Source organism: Neovison vison, chromosome 4 (assembly GCF_020171115.1).
Source record: "Neovison vison isolate M4711 chromosome 4, ASM_NN_V1, whole genome shotgun sequence".
Classification (NCBI taxonomy): Eukaryota; Metazoa; Chordata; class Mammalia; order Carnivora; family Mustelidae; genus Neogale; species Neogale vison.
This window is the reverse complement of record NC_058094.1, coordinates 146,296,911-146,317,393: the sequence shown is the minus strand read 5'-3', so window position 1 is coordinate 146,317,393 and position 20,483 is coordinate 146,296,911. Positions and strand designations below refer to the sequence as shown.

Sequence of the window (20,483 nt, the reverse complement as noted above, 5' to 3'; positions counted from 1 at the left end):
AGTAGTTATCTGGATTTGGGTAAGGAAAAAAACAGGAGATGTTTCAGATTTATCAGATGAAAAAGTTCCAGAGAGTTATTTCACAACAATGTGAATATACTTAATACTCACAGACTGGTTAAATAAAAAGGGGGAAAATGCTTAAGATGGTAAATTTTATGAGATGTATTTTTAATCATAATTTTAAAAAAATCTATTTAGAATCCACATATTTAAGAAAGTAAAAGAAGAAAGCATGAGCACTGTTAAGGAAAGACATGGAAGATACATACAAGATTCAAATCAAACTTCTAGAGATGAAAAATACAATGTTTAATAAGAAGAATACAATGGATAAGATTAACAGCAGATTAGAAATCTGTACAAGAAAATGTTAGTAATTCTGGAGACACAGAAATAGACATTATCCAAATTGAAACAAGGGGGGGGATAAAAAAAAAAGAAAAAAAAAACAGTATCACTTAGGTGTGGAACAATTATCAATTCATCAATGTATGTGTAACTGGAGTACCAAAATGAAAGGAGAGAGTGAAGGAAGAGATAAAAACTATTTGAAAAAATAATGGCGAGAATTTTTCTATATTTGAAGACAGTAATAAATCTGCAAATCCAAGAACTTTAACTAACTCTAAGTATAAGAAACATAAAACTACACCAAAGCATATCAAAATAAAAGTGCTTTAAACCAGTAGTAAAAGATCATTCTGTAAGTAACTAGAGACAAAAAACACTTTTAGTATGAAGAAATAACCATTAACAGTAGATTTCATGTCAGAAAAATGCAAGTGAGAAGATAGTGCAGCATCATAAAAGTCTTACCATTAAAGTTGTTAAAGAAAAAACTGTCAATCTAGAATTCTATATCCAGCAAAAATACATTTGAAAACTGAAGTACCAAAAAGGGGAAGGGGGTATTTTCAGACATATAAAAGCTAAAAGAATTCCCAGCAGTAATTCAGCTTAAAAATAAATGCTAAAGTTAATCAGTCAGGGAGAAGGTAAATGATACCAGATGGAAAAGGAATTTCAAAGGAAGGAAGAGGCTTGAAAGTGGTTAAAATAAGAACCCTTTTCCTAAATATTATTTTTAACTCCACTTAAGGGAACTGACCATTTAAAGCTAAAAAACTAAAAATATATTGTGGGATTTAAACATATGTAGAACTAAAATGTATGACAACACAAGAATGAGGAGAAATGGAACTACAGTGTTATAAGGCTGTTATATATAATATGTGAGGTGGTATTTTACCCAAAAATAGACTGAAACACTAAAACAAACAAAAACAAACCCAAATGGGTGCCTGGGTGGCTCAGTGGTTTTCTGCCTTCAGCTCGGGTCATGATCTCGGGGTCCTAGGATGGAGCCCCATGTCAGGCTCTCTGCTCAGCAGGGAGCCTGCTTCTCCCTCTCTCTCTCTGCCTGCCTCTCTGCCTACTTGTGATCTCTGTCTGTTAAATAAATAAATAAAATCTTAAATAAATAAATAATCTTAAATTTAATAAAATAATAATAATTATTTAATAAATAATCTTAAATTTAAATAAATAAATAAATAAAATCTTAAAAACAAAAACAAAACAAAAACCTATAGATAATAAAAAGATACAAAGGAGGAGTCATAAAAAATACTCAAGTAATACAAATTACAAGGCAAAGAGCAAAAACAAAAATACAGATGGGACAAATAAAACACAAATAGCAAGATAGATTTAAACCCAACAATATCAATAATCACATTAAATATAAACGGTCTAAACTAAAAAGCAAAGATTAGAAAACCGGATAAGAAAACGAAGACTGAACTATATGCCACCTAATCTTTTTGAGGTTCTACCAGAAATCTACTTCAAATATACACAAATGGATAAAAGTAAAAGGATGGAAAAAGATGCACCTCGCTAATATCAATCAAAACAAAGCTAGAGAGGCAATACTGACAAAGTAGATTTCAGAGCAAAGCATATTACCAGAAATAAAGACAGCCATTTCACAATGATAAAGGGATCCAATTTATAAAAAAAATCACAACAATCCTAAATATGAATCAATCTAGTAACAGAACTTCAAAATATATGAAGTCATACTGATGAAAATATAAGCAGAAATTGGCAAGTCCACAATTATATTTAGAGATTTCAATACCGTTCTTTCAAAATTGCTAGAACAAGTAGACATAAAATCAATAACGATAGAGAAACCTTGAGCAATTCTATTAGTCAACTTGATCCAACATTTACAGCTACTCCACCCAACTTTCTTTTCAAGTGCACATGAATCATTTACCAAGACAGAGCATATTCTGGGGTCATAAAACAAGTCTCAATAAATTCGAAATGCTTCAAATTTCACAACGTATATTCTCTGAGCACAGTGAGATTAAATCAGAAATCAATACCCCAAAATTTCCATGTGCATACTCATTTATAACCATTGGGGTCAAAGAAGACATCACAAATAAAATCAGCAAGGATTTCTGAACTGAATAAAAATGAAAATACAACATATCAAAATTCATGGGATGCAGCCAAAGCACTATTTAGAGGTAAATTTTATAGCATTAAACCCTTATATCAGAAGACAATAATAAACTTTAAAACTCAAGCAAATAAAATGCAAAGTAAAGAGCAAAAGGAAAATAATAAAGAACAGAAATCAGTGAAATTGAGAAGAAAAAATCAATGAGGAATACCAAAAGCTGTTCCTTTGACTAGCAATAAAATAGACAAATCTCTAGCCAAACTGAAAAGGGAAAAAAGGGGAAAAAATACACAAATTAACAGTCAGGAATGAAAGAGGGAACATAGCTATAGATCTTAAAACATTAAAAAGATAATAAGAGAATATTATGAACAATTTCATGCCAACTTAACAACTTGGATTAAACAGACAAACTCTTTGAAAGATAAACTACTGCTGTGCCTGGATGGAGCAGTCTCTTAAGCATACAGTTCTTGGATTCAGCTCAGGTTATGATCTCAGAGTCCTGAGATGGAGTCCCGAGTCTAGCTCTGTGCTCAGCATGGTCTGCTTAAGACTCTCTCCCCTCTCTCTCTGCTCATGCTCTCACTCTCTCAAATAAATAAATCTTTAAAAAAAAAAAAAAGATGGAAACTAATGATGCTCATTCAAAAACAAATAAAGAAAGAAACTAAGTAGCCCTTTATTAATGAAATTAAAGTAGTTGTTAAAACTTTTCCCACAAAGAAAACTCTAGGTATAGGTATACAAGTCACTTAGTATTATCTTAAGTTCAAGATGCACTGAAGGATCTAATATTTATTAACTATCATCATGTGCTGGCATTAAGAATATAATTTTAATCTGACTGTATTAGTATTCAGCAACATCATTCTAGAAGGAAGCTGTGTGAACTGGTTAATATGAGGCTAAATTAAAACCAAGGAGACTATTAATGACCTGGAGAAAAAATGATAAGCATCTAAAGTAAGTCAGTGGCAATGAGGGGTGGGTGATAGGACAGGGCATAGTTAGAAGATGGATAGCTAATAAAGACAAAGACCAGACGTATTTACCGAATGGACATGAAAGTTACAGAAGAAAGGATGCTCCATGACTTTTGGCTTAATGATAGAAGAACTATTGACTAGGATAGGGAATACAGAGAAGAAACAGATTTGGGAACAAGAAGACCTGTTTATTTCCCAATATATGATACATTCACTGCCCAAGAGATACATAGTAGGCAATGGGATATAGAGAATCAATACTTGTGAAAAACATGTAGTTAAATTAACCTGCTCTATCTCCCAAGATTACTTGCATTGAAAGCCTTCTCTATAATTGTAAAATTAACGGTTTTTATCTGTTAAAAGAATTTCAGAGATAAGAATGTGGCTAAGGGATTTGAAGAAATAAGTCCCTTTCTGTGTATATACTAAACTCACAGTACAAGACACCCAATTTCAGTATTCTTTTTTATTGTTATTTAGAGTAGCAAAACCTAAGCTTTGCACAGTGGCAGTATAGTAGCCAATGAGGTTTATCCGAGGCGCGATTATTGCTAATAGAGTAGCAAAACATTATTTATTTACTCTACCTGGTTTAATGAGGCTGACCTACTTTCGTCGGGAAAAAAAAAAGTTGAGAATATGAAGCTCTTTCCTATCTTTTCTGTTGTTTTGTATGTAGCAGCAATGACTTTTTAGTATATATACTGCCAAAGCGAGCATGCAATGACTTGATTTTTAATTCAACTCTGCCTGTTGCCTGTATAATATCCTATTGTCTCCTCTTAAGGTTTTATTTGTTTGCCATTTTTTGGCTCTCTTTACTGTATCTGAGAATCAAATTTGAAAACAAAACACACATACAAAAACAAAACACCTGTACAGGGCACCTGGGTAGCTCACTCAGTTAAGCCTCGGACTCTGGATTTCAGCTCAGGTCATGATCTCAGGTTGTGAGATTAAGCCCTGTGCCAGGCTGCACACCCAGCGTGGAGCCTGCTTAAGATTCTCTCTCTGGCTCTCCCTCTCTGCTCATCTCCACTAAAACAAACAAACAAACAAACAAACACACTTGTACAACTTAGTCAAATAACAGCAACAACCATTTTCTGAACACGTCTTATAAGCCAGGCAATGTGTCAAGGGCTTTATGTACATTAGCTCATTTAATTTTCAAAATCTTTTACAGTAAATATCTCCATTTATGATTAAATAAAACTGAACCTCAAGAAGATTACATAATGAGCTCAAAGTCACACAACTGATGGACTATAGAATTGAGACTTGAACCAAGTCTGCAGAGGACCAAAACTCATGCCATGCAACTTTAAGCTTTTTACTATCTGTAACAGACCTTTTACAGGATGTTTTATTAAGGTGCTTTCATTCATGCAACAAATATCAGTGCCTGCTCCACATCTTCATAATTTCTGTAGAAACACTTTTAACAGCCCTTTTCTCCCACTGTTTCTGAAACTGGAAAGCTGCATACAGTGCACTTTTCCCCCTCTTTACTTCCTCTCATTAAATGTCAAATTCAATCATGTTATGATTATTATCAGGTAGTGGTTCAGCCACAGCCATTTCCTGCCCAGTTCCTGTTCACTACTCAGAATGAAGTCCAGCATATTTTCTTTCCTAGTGCTGTAAAACTACCTGTTCTAGGAAGCAGTCTGTTTTTCTCACATGAAAACTGATCTTTATATTTTGTGTCCTTTTAGCAATCTGTATGAGGCTAACAATTTGGAATTAAAACACAGCCTTCCTAAATGGCATTTAATATTTTCAACTTAGTCAAATAATTCTGGTCATGAAGTGATCTACATTTATAAATCCAATGAAAGTTATTTATGGTTCTGTGCTAACCTGAAGGGAAGATACACAAGTGGGTTTTTTTCTCAGATTTTTAAAGAACAGCCCCAATTTAAAACATTCTGTCCCACCATTAGGTCTCAAATTTGGATTCAGAAAAGGCAGTCAGCATATATCAAAGGGTAGTTTATAATACTAGCTATATTATAGCTATATATAGTATGTGGGTACATACTAGGTAAAGGGTTAAGGGAAGCAACAGTCACCTTAAGATTCTTCTTTTTTAATCCCAAAATACATTCCACAAATTAAGTGCCAATGCCTCTAGTGGTATAAGTCTTCCTTCATAGCTTAGAATGAAACACTGCAGTGAAATAATTAAAGTGCTTAGTTGGACACGTTTGGAAAAGAAGTTTTAATTGTCACTGGGGGAAATAAGTATTAAATGGTAAACAGTACATAAAAATGTAACAATGCACAAACTGTTGAGGATTTCCTATAATTTTAATATCTAAGTTTGCAACTTCCAACTGCCAAAATTGGGTCATACGCACCTTGCCCAGCCACATTTATACACAATTACCGTTTAAATTTTCGCCTTCACAAATACTTTTTACACAAAGCTACAATTACTTGCCATTCCCTCAACAATCCATATTCCTGTCCTTGAACCTGCCTCCTGTTCTCTGTGGGATGCACTCCTTCCCCAACAGTGAAAAACTACCACTTAACCCTTTAAGGCTCCAGAGATAGCTCTCCGTAACTCCTCCAACCCCTCTCCACTCTGAATATTATTTAGTCTTCTTTATTCAGGGCTTACCAGTGTGCCAGTACTTTACATACTCTGTTTAATGCTTACTACTCTCCTTTGAAGTAATTCTTCTCCACTTAACAGATGAGAAAACTGAAGCTGAGAAAGGTTTACTATCATGTTAAAGGTCACAAGGCCAAACAGGAATTCAAATACTGGTATGTCTAAACTTCAACTGAATTCTCTTCCATTAAATCAGACTCAGAGTGCCTGGGTGGCTCAGTCCTTAAACATCTCCCTTCGGCTCACGTCATGATCCCAGGGTCCTGGGTTCCAGCCCAGCATTGGGCTCCCTGCTTGGTGGGAAGCCTGCTTCTCCCTCTTCCACTGCCCCTGCTTGTGTTCCTCTCTTACTGTCTCTCTCTGTCAAATGAATAAATAAAATCTTAAAAAAAAAAATCAGACTCTATGGCACTCTCTTGTAGTATATATTGTATTGTATTTTCATTATTTATTTCTCCCCCCATTAAAGACAGGAAAGGGGACTCCATCCTTATATCCCCAGCAATACTCAACAGTGCCTACATACAGAGACTCAAAGTGTTACCCAATATGTACAATATTCTTCAGTTTATTATTTTGCAGCATTATTTTCCACTGATTATTCTCCTTGTACTAGGTATCTAAGAAGCTACTGTGGTGGTAAAGCATATTGGCTTGGAATTTAGGCTTTGTAACATTGCCTGGATGTGAATCCCACCTCCACCAACTTATTAGCTGAGAAATCTTGAACAAATGAGTTAACCAAAGTTGTGGTTAACTCATCTATAAAATAGAACAGTAATCATAGTACATACCTTATAGCATAATAAAGATTAAACAAGATAGTATGGAAGCAATCCAACTATTTTTCTTTCTTTTTTTTTTTTTTTAAAGATTTTATTTATTTATTTGACAGAAAGAAATCACAAGTAGGCAGAGAGAGAGAGGGGGAAGCAGGCTTCCTGCTGAGCAGAGAGCCCGATGCGGGACTCGATCCCAGGACTCTGAGATCATGACCTGAGCCGAAGGCCGAAGGCTTAACCCACTGAGCCACCCAGGCGCCCCAATCCAACTATTTTTCAATCCTCATTTTTCCTACATGCCACCCTAAATTTTCCTTGGCTTAGTGTAGTGTAGACTTTTTAATTACAAATTCCTTGAACTTCTGTATTATATGGACTAGCAAAAAGGTTCGTTGGTTTAAAAATTGTTCAGGCCAAAAAAAGTAAAATAAAATAAAATTGCTCAGGCCAGCTGGCTCAGTCAGCAGAGCATGTGATTTTTTATCTCAGAGTTCTGAGTTCCAGCTCCACAATGGATGTGGAGCTAACTTAAACAAATAAATGAATATTTAAAAAAAATAACAAAACAAATAAAAATTGCTCAGACCACCTACTTCACTTTTAGGACAAACTGTCCACTGCCAGTCTGGACTAAAAAAAAAAAAAAAAAAAAAAAAAACCTTTACTCTGGGAACTTTGACTATACAAGAGTGCCCCCACTGTACATTATACTTGTTTCTCTTACTACATTTTCATGCCCTCTCAGAAAGTGGTAAAAGTTACAAAACACACTTCCTACCTTACTAACACCTAACTTAATACTATCTGATCCACTAACCTGTGTGGGAGGCAAGCTATTTCCCCAGCAATAAATTTCCATGGAATCACCTATGTCTGGTCTCAGGCATGGCTCATTCTCTCCAGACCTCTAGATTGCTTTCCTCTGGAATCTGTGGAGGCTGAACCACTACAACTGAGAGCGGACACCAATTTTCTTCTCTTCAGCTTAACAATGTTTACTCCAAGAAGTTAGGATTTCAAATTGTTATGCCATTTTACAGCTCTTTAGGCTAAAGTGCACAGTTCCCAAATTCTCAGAATGCCCCCTTTCAACTTTAAAAATGCTAAAAAAAAAAAAAAAAAATCCACTCGGGGAGGAAACAAATTTCTTAAAAAAAAAAAAAAAAAAACATGTTACCTAAAAACAAGATCAAATACTATGGCTATGCCCAAAGTCTTAGAGGAGAAAAAAAAAAAAAAACCTAAAATATCTAGTTGGCTCAAGCTAACCAAAAACTCTAAAATCAAGCACACAATTAACAAAGTAACCTCAAAGTAATCAGGATATACCATAAACAAAGACAGTAAGTATACATTACAATACATTTAAAATTCACGGATTTTAAAACTACTTGGTATATAAAGCAGTTTTTTTAAATTTTTTTTTTTATTTTTGGTCAGGCTAAAAATAAAGAGTGATGATGATGGGTCAGTGACAGAATGGTCTCCAAAGTTAAAGAAGGAGGTGTTGAGTTTAAAAGTCGTGACTCGAAGGAACAATACCAAAATACTACTGGCTGTCAACATCAGGCAGATAAAAATAAGAAAAGGTAAAGCAAGCAGACGGACTGCAGTATTGTTTCCAGAGGGGAAATAGCCCTCAGGGCCCCCAAGAGGATTTCAGCACCCGCTCCGCAGTCAGTGCTGGAATCAGTGAACTAAACTGTTGCCTGCCCAGTGGGTGCAGGGCAGAGACCCTCCCTCCAGCCAGCGTCCGGCGTGCGCACAGTCCCCCCTCCGCCCGAGCCCGCTCCTCCGGCCGCTAGCTGACCTCTCCTGCTCGCCCGGGCTCCGCCACCCGATGCCCCCGCACGCCCTCCAAGACCCGGCGCGCCCCCAGCACAGCGCCAAGGGAAGGAAGCCAAGGAGAGGGGCCGCGAGAGGGGGCGGAGGGGCGGGAGGCGGCGCTGGGTTTCGGCCCGTCACCATCCAGGCTCGAAGACGGCACGGACTCGGGAGGCGGGAGGTTGAGCCTCTGCCACCGGTCAAATGATGGGAAGGGACCGCGGTTGACCCCGGCGCGCAGGTGCCCGCGGCTGCCGAGGAAATCACTGGCGGCGGAGGGCAATGCGTTGGCCCCGGAGCCCCCACCTCCAGCGCGCCCACCGCTTCCCTCCCTCGTCCTGCTCCATCCCCAGGATTCTGTCAGAACCCAACGACTTCCACACGGCCCGCCCAAGCGCGGAGGTGATGCCGGCTCTTACCGTAGGAGCGGGCGCCGCGCCGCTAGGAGGCGGCTGGGGTGCGCGCGGGAGACTCCGAGGCGAGCGCCGCCGCCGCTGCGGGAGCCGGATAAGTCACAACGAGGCTGCCGGCGGGAGCGCTGCCTCCGGAGCTGTCGCCCCACCCCCTCTCCCGCAGGATTTTGCGCCGGAGCCTGCAGTCTCCGCGCGCGGGCGGGGAGGGCGAGAAAAGAGGCGGGGCGCCCCCCTCGGGGGCGGAGCCGAGCGCTGGTTGGTCTGATTGGCGTCTGTGGACCCAATGGGACCACGGGTACTCCAGGCTGTGCTTAGACTGACTTTCCTCTTAGCCCGTAGCGGTAGAGAGGCGGGCCTAGTGGCTTCTTTTATAGCCGCCTTTTTGACGAACCCGAACGTAAGAAAAGGTCGGTTGGTTCGCACTGGTGGCCAAATGGTCCAATTACCTCAGAGAAAAGGGCCTCTGAAACCAGATTGGCATCCTCTCTACCTATAAGTAGAGAGGGTAGACCCGGGGGCGGTGAGAACCTGCCCCGGATGTGGGCGTGGCCCTGAGGTAGAACACAGAGCCTCCACCGCGGTGGTTTGGGGAGGCGGAACTGAGATCTTTTCCTTGATTATCATGTGACGGGTTCTGGATTTAATGGAGGAGAAAGCGTGGAAAAGGCCAAGGATCCAAACTGGCGAGTTTTCTGATTTTCGCGGCCTCCCCGCTCTCCGGCCAGCGGCGCTGCCAGGTGAGTCCCGGGGTCCAGTGGGCCGGCATTCTCCCGAGGTGAATTTGCCCACCCGGTGCCCCGGCGCTGACTTCCCGACCTCAGGGGGTTTGTCGCTGCCTCCCAGCTCCTTACACTCCCCGCCAAACGTAGACACCTGGTTGGCACCAGGCTTCTGCATGCGCTTTGGATCGTGTGCAAGAAACCGCGTTCAGCTCCCAAAGTATACTGGGCCCAAAGCGTGTCCCATTTAGGGCGGACGGTAGGTCTTTGACGTTCATCGTTTATGAACGTCCTGAAGTTCTAGGGACAAGTAGGCCCCAAAATCATTTAAGTTGTAAGCAGAGCGCTGTTCCGCTGAAGGGAGGTTTAGTTCGACAAGGCCGTAGGAGCCTTTCGAAAACGACTCATTTAGAGGAATTTTGTTGTGGGCTCATAAGCAAAACTGTCTTCGGGATGGGGAAGTTCATTTGGAAGAGTGCTGGCAGTTGCGAGGAAAGGAAATGGGGGGTGGTGTAGACCGCACCGTGGGCAAATTAATGAGTGCACACACAACTGCTAGATGCTGGAACTGTGGGTAGAGCCCTTTCGATTTCCATTTTGGGACAATGCAGAAGATTTTGACAATGGATGAGGAAGCATATGAACTAATACTTAACTATCTTCCTGGTACCAGAAGTAATCAACTCGAATAGGACTTTAGTAGAGCAAATTTTTGTTTTGGAGTATGCAGCCCCTTCTCTTGAGGAGAAAGAAGACTAGTACGATTACTTCAATTAGTGAAGATTTATGAACAAGTAAAAATTGGCGTTGTAGCCCAGCATCCAGAATTCTTCGGGCATCATTTAAATATCAGCATAGTGCTTCCCACTTGAGAGCATTTTATTAGAAGTGCTTACAGAACTTTGTGGCATCCCACATTATAAAACCTGAAGCCACAATACTTTGTGCTCTTTGTATCATCCCTCCGTCTCCAGTCCTAAAGTACCTATGCTGAGTGTAGCAGCTGTTTCTATGACCAGTTGTTACTCCACGGTATGCGAAAATTTGACCCCTGACTCATCCAATGGCTGATGGAAAGTTGTGTTTAAACAAGTGTATTACCATAAACTTTTTAAAGGTTCACAAAAACGGCCAGATAGATTGGAGATCAGGTTTGAGCAAACTTGATTTACAGTATAAACCCATTTGTAGTTAATAATCAGTTATAATCAGTTAATAATCACATCCCTCACACTTCTTCTTCCAAATTCAGCCCCGTATCCCAGTGTAGCAGCCCTTGGTCAGGGAAGGAGACCTGGAGAAAAAAGCCTTCCTGGGAGCAAAAGCATCTGCTTCTCATACTGCAGTATGAAGCCTCCAATCTGCCAGCCAAGAAAACCGGTGCTAGCAGATGGGTGTCATGGGAAAGGGGAGTTAGGAGATCCGTTAGTCACCTTTACAGTAAAACAGATACACAGTCTTGCTCCATGATAACCCACTATTTAAAGTAATAGAGGTGTAGCAAAGAATATCAAAATTTGTTTTGTTTTAAGATTATTGGAGAGAGAAAGAGAGAACAACTTGGGGAGGGGTAGAGGGGGATGGAGAAGCAGAGCTCCTCCTGAGTGGGAAGACTGATGTGGGGTTTGATCCCAGGACCCAGAGATCATGACCCCAGCTGAGGGCAGACACCCAACCAACTAAGCCACCCAGGCGCCCCTCAAAGTTAGTTTTAAAATATAATTAATTAAACATGCTAGTCTTGGGCATTTTATTCACCTAGCCAGTTCCTTCACTTTTTCCTTACTTCTCTGCATTTTTACTCCTACCCTTCATCTTTTGCTACCCTACCTATCACCTTCTGATGTTTTTCTCTTTCCATCAAGTGTCCTCTCTCTGTCACTCTTTGTGGCTTATTTCCCTCGATTTAAATAATAGATTCTTCCTTTACTGAAAAATTTCTTCCTGACCCTTTCTCAGTTTCATTATGTGTCTTATCTTTTTTCTTCTCCAAGTGTTTCAGAGGAATAAAGTATTGTCAGCTGTTTACATTTTGTTATCTTCTGTTAACTCCTCACCCAGCTGCTGCAGTTTGGCTTCTGATTTCCATCTACTTACTCTTTTCCCAAATGGTCCCAAAGTTGATACAGAAAGCTTGAACAAGTATAGACTATACTGTCAACCTGTATGTGAAGGCTAAATAAATGCTTATACCTAAGTATTATAGATTAATGTGTCCCAATCAAAATTCCAAATTTTTAAGAATTAGTGATTTTTTAGCAGTAAAAAAAAAAAGAAAGGGCAAAACATTCTGGAAAAGAAATCTATGAATAGTAGTTACTACTAGTCCTTTCAGATATTAGAGTATATCCTAGAACGCATCTAATCATAGTCGTATAGTACTAATGAAAAACAAATAAGAGGTCAGTAAGACAGATCTATAGACAGATACAGATAATAAGGGGTATAAGAAATAACTTCTGGTTGCTTGGCTGGCACAGTTGATAGAGCATGCAACTATTGATCTCAGAGGCCTAAATTCAAGCCCTACATTCTTTAAAAAAGAGAGAGAGCAAGAGAAAGAGCCTAAATTCTTGAGTACTATAGCATCTAGTAATAACAAAATGTCAAAAGTTTAAGTGGTCTTGATTACTGGATAGTAACTAGCAAAAAAATCAGGATCTATTCCACAAACCAAAAAATATATAATGAGTAGTACTAAAAAGAAAAATTCAGACTAATAGGTATTTATAAGAATTGCAGTGAGAAAGTTTAATTTTAAAAGACCCACAGACTAAACTATGTGAAAATCCAGTATTATCAATGTATTCTGTATTATTTAGCCCAATGATATCCTCACAGCCTAACTTCTGTTTACTATCTGAATTGTTACCCAGTCTATTAAAACTCTCCTCCCTTGACCTGATAACCACTTCCTCCTTTTTCGCTACTTTGATTTTGGATGCTTTTTCTTAATACATCTCAAAATTGAATGAAAATTTATAGACGTACAGATGTACAAAAAGAATTTAAGAATATCCCTGAAGTACAGGAATGAAGTCATGAGTACTTGGACTTGAGTGACAGCAATATAAAGGAACAGACTATTCTTGAGACATTTTGAATAGAGCTTATGCCCAGTTGATACTGAAAGTTTTACTGTATTTTGTCATCGGCTAAGGAATTATGAATGTAATGTTGTCAAAGGTGGCTACAAATTTTACAGGGTTTGAAAGGAAGAAGAATAGCATGTTTTCAAAATTAGGAAATCTGTGAGTGGGGAAGAGCCAGCTTTGTTTTACAGGAATGGAAGTGATTTTTTTTTTCTGGTATCAAAACAATCCTGACTTTTTTTCCTTCTCTTAGGGTATATTTTCCTTTTTTCGACTCTGCAACAGCCTCTTTAAACTGTTTAAATGAGAATGTCCTTGGCTCAGAGAGTACTACTCACCTGGCTTTTCACATTACTCTTCTTGATCATGTTGGTGTTGAAACTGGATGAGAAGGCACCTTGGAACTGGTTCCTCATATTTATTCCAGTCTGGATATTTGATACTATCCTTCTTGTCATGCTGATTGTGAAAATGGCTGGGCGATGTAAGTCTGGCTTTGACCCTCGACATGGATCGCACAATATTAAAAAAAAAGCCTGGTACCTCATTGCAATGTTACTTAAATTAGCCTTCTGCCTTGCACTCTGTGCTAAACTGGAACAGTTTACTACCATGAATCTGTCCTATGTCTTCATTCCTTTATGGGCCTTACTGGCTGGGGCTTTGATAGAACTTGGATATAACGTCTTTTTTGTGAGAGACTGACTTCTAAAGACATCATTTCATTTTACTGCTGTTCAACAAGCTATCATTAAAGTGTTCTGAATCCTTGCAAGCTTGAAGAATACCAGAGAACTGAGAAAAATAACCAAATGTAGTTTTATACTGCTTCCATAAAACAGTCTTTGTGAATCATGGACTTCTAGTCAATCCAAAGCTTAATTATTCAGTATTTCAGTTATTAATATCCTTATTATCCCTATATAAATAAAGTTTGTTTTTGACCTTATTTTCTACTTGACTCTTAAATAATCTGTTGAACGTACGTGGTCAATTTGTAAAGTACATAAATATGAAGTCTTTACATTATTTGGGTAGAAGTTTAATATAGTCCCATTACGACCAAAGTAAATTGTCATTTGTGCTTGTAAATTACAGAGGAAAAAACCTAGTTACTGAAATAGTTGTGCCACTTCGTGTTTATATTCAGAAGGAGTCTGGGAGTTTGCCAGATTTCTATGTAAGCTAATTTCATTGCTACTTCTCCCTTCTGTTTATGGCCCATGAATTAGAGGTGGCAATATTAAAACAGAGCAGAGGCTTGCCTATTCCTAAAGTTAGAGGGAACTTTCATCCTGGTTGAATCTGGACAGTTCCTGTTTATGCCTGTTGTCCTGGGCTTCAGGAAGTTAGTGCTCCTTTCACTCTTAAAAATGTTCTGGCTTGAGAATTTATGGATGATCCTACCAAAGCACTCAGCCCATTCCGGTGAAACATAGGTGAGATTATTTACAAGAATTCCAAACAGTCTTACATGCATTATAACCCTAAAGCAGGTGATTGTTCTCGCCCTATACAGCCCTCACTTTCAGCTCTGGGAAGAACCCAGAGTAGTAATTTGTCTGTTTTAAAAATATCTAACACACATGATAGTGATTCCTGGCTGCTAATACTTGAGAGGATTGCTTTGAATGTAGCATTTTGGTCTAGTTCTCTTTTGTAAAAAAAAATGACAAAAAAGTTTAAGCTACACACCACAAATTAATATAGCTGAACTCCTTGTTTGAAACTACAGAGGTAAACTAAGTAAATAAAAATTGATCAGTTACAAGCATTTTTCTGTCTTATAATTGGTATATATTCCTTTTATGAGCATCTAAAAATAGGATGGAAAAGGATAGTTAATATGGGGAACATAATGTTCCAGGCTTGATTAGATATTCCTAATTCAACTGAGAGATCCAAACAATTTGGTCTCTCTGATGATAGATTCAAAGTAGAAGAAGGCTTTCATCTCTATGAGAAACCAGATAGGAAGATTCTGAAATTCAGCAAAAGCTGTATTTATGCAGTATTAACTAAGGATGACCTCTCACAGGGAAAAGGAAAAGGACAGCACCACATGTAATTAGCTGGGTCAGGCAATCGGCAAAATTTTTCTGTAAAGGTTTATCTAGTAAATACTTTAAGCTTTGTGGGCTATATTGTTTCTATCTCAACAGTTCAAATCACTTCTGTGATGAAAAAGCAGCCATAAACCATGTGCTATGTTCAAATAAAACTTTATGGACAATGAAACTTAAATTTTGTAAAATTTCCATATATCACAAAGTAGTATTCTTTTGACCTTTTTTCCAGTTACTTAAAACTATAAAAACTATTCTTGCCTTACAGCCATTTGAAAAACACCCTTAAGCTAGGCCATAAAACATAAAATTTCCTAAGCTAGGAAATTCTGTATGAGATTTCTAAGAGAAAAGGTGGGAGAGGTCTCCAAGGAAATGAGAGAGAAACTGGGTAAGAGTTATATCTAAAAGGTGACATAGTAACTAACCTGTTGACCCATGAGGCTCAATTAATTGTAGTAGTATCTGAGAGGTTCCCAGAAAGTACAGCTTTTTCTTACTTACTATATACTGACAGACTAAATAAACAACTTGAAGCAGCATAAGTTATTTGCTTATGTTTGCCTCCTTGATTCTGGCACCAATTCAAATGTGTATTTTATCCCCATACCACCAAGGAATTCTTTCAGTTCTGACACTACTTGGAAATAGGATCTGATCCCACAGGTTAAGGGTTCAATCCCAGAAAATGCCCCTCCTCCCTCCAAATTTGAGATACCAATTACAAATCCAGCTATAGATCGGATGTTCCCACTACTCCCAATTAATTTGCTAGAGCAGCTCACAAAACTCAAAGAAACATTTTACTTACTAGATTACTGGTTTATTATAAAAGAATATTATAACTCAGAACAGCAAGATGAAAGAAATGGTAAGGCAAAGTATGGGGAAGGGGCCAGCAGCTTCCATGCTCACGGGACATACCACTCTTGCCCCATCTTTTTGTGTTTACCATCCCAGAAGCTCTCTGAACCCTGTCCTTTTAGGATTTTATGGAGGCTTGATTACGGCATATTAATTAAATCACTGGCCGGTGGTAACTGCACTCAATCTCCAGTTCCTCTCCTCTGGGAGATAAGGAAGGAGGAAAGTTCCAACCCTTTAATCACGTGGTTGTTTCTCCCTGGTAACCAGCCTCTATCCTTAGGTTGCCTAGGAGTTTTCCAAGTCACCATATTAACATAAGTTCAAAAGACACCTTTATCACACTACTAGGGAATTCCAAGGGTGTTAAATTCCTGTGCCTGGAATAGGGATAAAGACCAGATACATATTTCTTATAAATCACAGTCTCACAACCTTAGTGGTTGGAATACATTTGAAACATTAATTAAAGGGGATGAAATTATGATCACAGATAGAAAAAGCAAAACAATAATATATAAACAATATTGCAGAAAAATACCTTCACATTTGTCTTTAGTTCTAGGATATTATCTTTATAATACAAAGATTTAACTTAAACATGAAAAGTTCCTTATGAAGCCAGTATTTTCCAGGTCAGCATGCACAAGACATAACTTAATCTGGTTTGGAGCAAAAGATTTATCAAAAATTCTGAGGGAGGGCGCCTGGGTGGCTCAGTGGGTTAAGCCGCTGCCATTGGCTCAGGTCATGGTCTCGGGGTCCTGGGATCGAGTCCCACATCGGGCTCTCTGCTCAGCGGGGAGCCTGCTTCCCTCTATCTCCCTCTCTGCCTGCCTCTCTGTCTGCTTGTGATCTCTCTGTCAAATAAATAAATAAAATCTTTAAAAAAAAAAAAGTTCTGAGGGATGCCTGGGTGGTTCAGTTGGTTAAGCATCTACCTTCAGCTCAGGTCATGATCCTGGGGTTGTGGGAGCTACTCCCGCATTGGGCTTCTTGCTCAGCAGGGAATCTGCTTCTTCCTCTGCCTGCAGCTCCCCTGCTCGCACTCTCTCTCTCTCTTTCTCTCTGACAAATAATAAATTTAAAAGTCTTTAAAATTTTTTAAAAATAATTCTGAGGAAAAGCAACTTGTGAACAAAACAACTTTTTTTAAGTCTTGAAAATATGAAAAGTAGAAAATATTCAAAGAATTCACAACTTGTTCAGCAATATTTCATGAACACAGATGCTGGGTATGGTGGTACCATCAATCCACCACATGAAACATTAACATGAATCCACCGAGAGAGCTTTCAAGTACCAAGAAATTTTGTTACACACAGCTTCGAGAAGTAAAGGCCCATCTGTGGGCTAAAGTTTTACTGTGATTTTAAGAGTTATTAACCTTCAAATTAGGTCATCTGCTTTTCACTCTGCTTTTTTATAGTGCAGCAAGTAAGAGAAACTGATGGTGACTAATGAACAGAAGTGATGGCCAAAAAAGAGGAAACCATAGAACAACTTTCATTATTATAGTAATATATGTAATATGCAGGCATATTACTATGTACCTGTGTCAAGAATAGTTCTCTTTACGAGAGAAAATTAACCTGAGTCCTTTTAGCATTATATCAAGAAACAAGCCACGAACTACAAAAGGAGTTTCCTTTCCTTTTTTTTTTTTTTTTTTTTTTTTAAGATTTTATTTATTTGACAGAGATCACAAGTAGGCAGAGAGGCAGGCCAGGAGGTAGGTGGTAAGTAGGCTCCCCGCTAAGCAGAGAGCCTGATTCGGGGCTCCATCCCATCCTGGGATCATGACCTGAGTTGAAGGCAGAGGCTTTAACCCACCAAGCCACCCAGGCGCCCCAGGAGTTTCCTTTAATCTTGATTGGTCATGTTTGCGCAGTAAATGTCAGCTGTTCTCAAAGTGTTGTTGGGGTTCTTAAAATTCATGACATAGATAGTGAAGGTATATGGGACTTACAGTGTTAGAACCAGGATAAAACAAACAAGGAAAAACCCCTCATTATAATGATGGAAAAACTAAAGCCCAGATAAATGCAATGAAATCAGTCCATGGTCATTGACAAATGGTGAAGTTTTAACTCCAAATGCTACTTCCAAAATAGGTTTGCTATTGAAGAAAAATATATATATAATGCATCCATGGAAGATATATCCCAGTTATCAAATGCCAGATAAGGTAACCCTGGGCTAAAAGCTTTTATGAGAGGGATCTACTTTACATTTTAATATTTTACTCTCACTTTGCTTGTCCTATGTTCAAATTGCCATACTGTAATCATACTGGTATCTTACACCACAAAGCAAATTTATTACCACTATCTATATACTACAAACCCAAATCTGTAATTTGGGTTTGTAGTAGTCTACAAGTAGTCAGGAAAGGTAGTCTGTAACAAGACATGATTTTGAATTGCTGGCCCTGGGCAAAACCGTGAACTAGGAAGAAGTATGTTTTGGAAATCTGCCTACCTCCTCATGACCCCTTGATAAACATCTTCCTCTTCCCAGATGCCTATCCTTTGCCCAAAATTAGAGAGAGGAATACAGAGAAAAGGTAATTAGTGAGAAAGGCATAAAATGATTAGGCTGGCCCAGAACATAGCTCTTCTGACTATTCTTTTTACTATGTTAGTTCCAGGATCAGAAGCTAACATTCGTAGTGTCTACAATATATAAACCAATGGATTAAGCACTGGGCATATTCTGTCATTTTTAATTTTCACCACCAATTAGCAGAGTAGGTACTCCCTCCTCCCCCTTTATACAGATGTGAAATAAAAGCTAAGTGATTTCTTCACATTACACAAGTGTATTCCCCTTTCATTAGCCATAGCTCTACGACTCAAATCCCCTCAGCATAGTATCATAAAAGTGAAGTGGCTTTACAAGTCTGTGAAAATGTGCCACCTTTGTGTCCTTGTCCCACTCCTGCAACAGCATGGATATGGACTTAAAAAAATAAGTGCATGTTATCATCTTCAGTATTTTCAGTTTTTGAATATTTGTATCAATAGGGAGACTTTATCTTGCCAAGTTAAGACTTCGCAAGCTAAAACTCTGCTTCAGACTATAAGATATTAAGGTGCTTCTTATATATTTCCCGTTTTAATCACTTTAGGTCTAGTTTAAATTTATCCTCACTCAATTGGTAACGACTGTGTTGAGTTTTACAGGTTTAACAATCCTTACAATACTGTCTCCACATTGCCCAATGGGCCTAGATGTTTAACAAGTAGCTTCTTAATTCTTCTTACTCATAAGACTGAAGTACAAAATAGAAGCTCAGTCTCTCTATAGCACCTGCTGATCTAATTTTTCCACGTTTTTATTGCAACTCTAGAATTACATTATGAATTAAAGTCAGAGACAGGTTTTATATCATAGAAACGTATGTAATTATTTTTCCCACCCCCAGTGAAGTTAAGGTACAACTTTTGTTCCTTCAAATATTTATTGAATACCAAGTGTATATATTAGGTGTCAAGGATACAAAGGGATTAAAAAAAATTGTTAACTTCTAGTTCATGGTTTAAGTAGAGCCCAACATGTACTTAACTAACATGTACATTAAATGATGTGAACAAAGGGACACAAGAAGCAGGGCAAAGAAATGGTTCTATACCAGCTTTGGGGTAAAGGGATAGCTGTAAGGGATGAACTCAGTAAAAAGACACACAGAAGAGATGTTTAGAGTTTTGAAAAAAAGATTCCACAGTATTGTATTCCAAGCAGAGAGTTCCCCAGCAAAGGCAAAGAATTTTAAAAGTACATAAAGGAAATGGCAAGTCCTGGCACTTGGTAAAGCTGAAAATTGAGCACATTAATGGAAGACTAGTGGATGAAGCTGGAAAGGAAGGGCCATATCATGAAGGCTTTTTGGTGTGATGCTGAGCATCTAGCTTCTATTCTTTCGGAAAGGAGCTACGGAATATTTCTAAGCAAAAGAGTAATAATCATATATGTCTTAGTAAGATTAACTTGGTGGTAACAAAGAATGGGTTGGAATGGGGGCAGGGGCAGAGGACTGCAAGCAGCAGACTAAAGTCATGGGGTTATGGACATAATTCAGGGCAAAGTGCAGAGACCTAAAGAACCAGAGACGGCTTTAAATAGTGGTGGCTAAGGCAAAAGAAGACATCTAAAGAAATGGAAAAGCAAAACAGAACAGACAGGTCATACATACAACGTTTGAGGGGGTAAAAGATTGCTAACAAGTGCCGTAAGGAAAACAGAAGTATTAAGAAATGAATCCACTGAATTTGGCAGTCAAAAGGTGACCCTTGAGAGAACCACTTCAGCTGGGTGATTAAATTTGAGGATTGAGACAAAACTGTAAGGAAATGAGGAAGTGAAGGGAGACAGAGATTTCCAAGAACTTGGTCATTGAGGAAGAAGTATGAAACAATAGCATAAACAAAAGCCAGACTAAAGAAAAGTTTTTGTTTCTTTTTTTTTTTTTTAAAGAAGAAAGACTCATGATTTTTCATATAAATGTCTGGCTCATTTAAAAACAAAAACAAAATTTCAAAGAAGAAACTTGGGTAGAGGGAGGATGTGGAACTGCCTGTCCAAATAAAACTTTTAAGCACCATATTATGCAAAATATTTGCAAAT

The 20,483-nt window shown here is 38.5% G+C and overlaps 2 protein-coding genes and 1 pseudogene across 5 annotated transcripts in view; 2 read left to right on the top strand and 1 right to left on the bottom strand.

Moving 5' to 3' along the window:
• PHTF2 (putative homeodomain transcription factor 2) overlaps nt 1-9,280 on the bottom strand; it is a 120,673-nt gene extending 111,393 nt beyond the window's left edge. For all 4 annotated transcript variants that reach the window (XM_044245890.1, XM_044245891.1, XM_044245892.1 and 1 more), the window contains exon 1: nt 9,123-9,280. The gene's annotated coding sequence lies outside the window, so the exon portion shown is untranslated. The remainder of the gene's footprint in view (nt 1-9,122) is intronic.
• LOC122905685 lies at nt 3,969-4,126 on the top strand (annotated as a pseudogene).
• A 243-nt stretch (nt 9,281-9,523) lies between the features above and the next one.
• TMEM60 (transmembrane protein 60) lies at nt 9,524-13,876 on the top strand. Its single transcript, XM_044245887.1, has 2 exons — nt 9,524-9,853; nt 13,181-13,876. The coding sequence occupies exon 2, from the start codon at nt 13,231-13,233 to the stop codon at nt 13,630-13,632; it is 402 nt and encodes a 133-aa protein (XP_044101822.1). The 5' UTR covers nt 9,524-9,853; nt 13,181-13,230; the 3' UTR covers nt 13,633-13,876.
• Nucleotides 13,877-20,483: the final 6,607 nt, after the last annotated feature.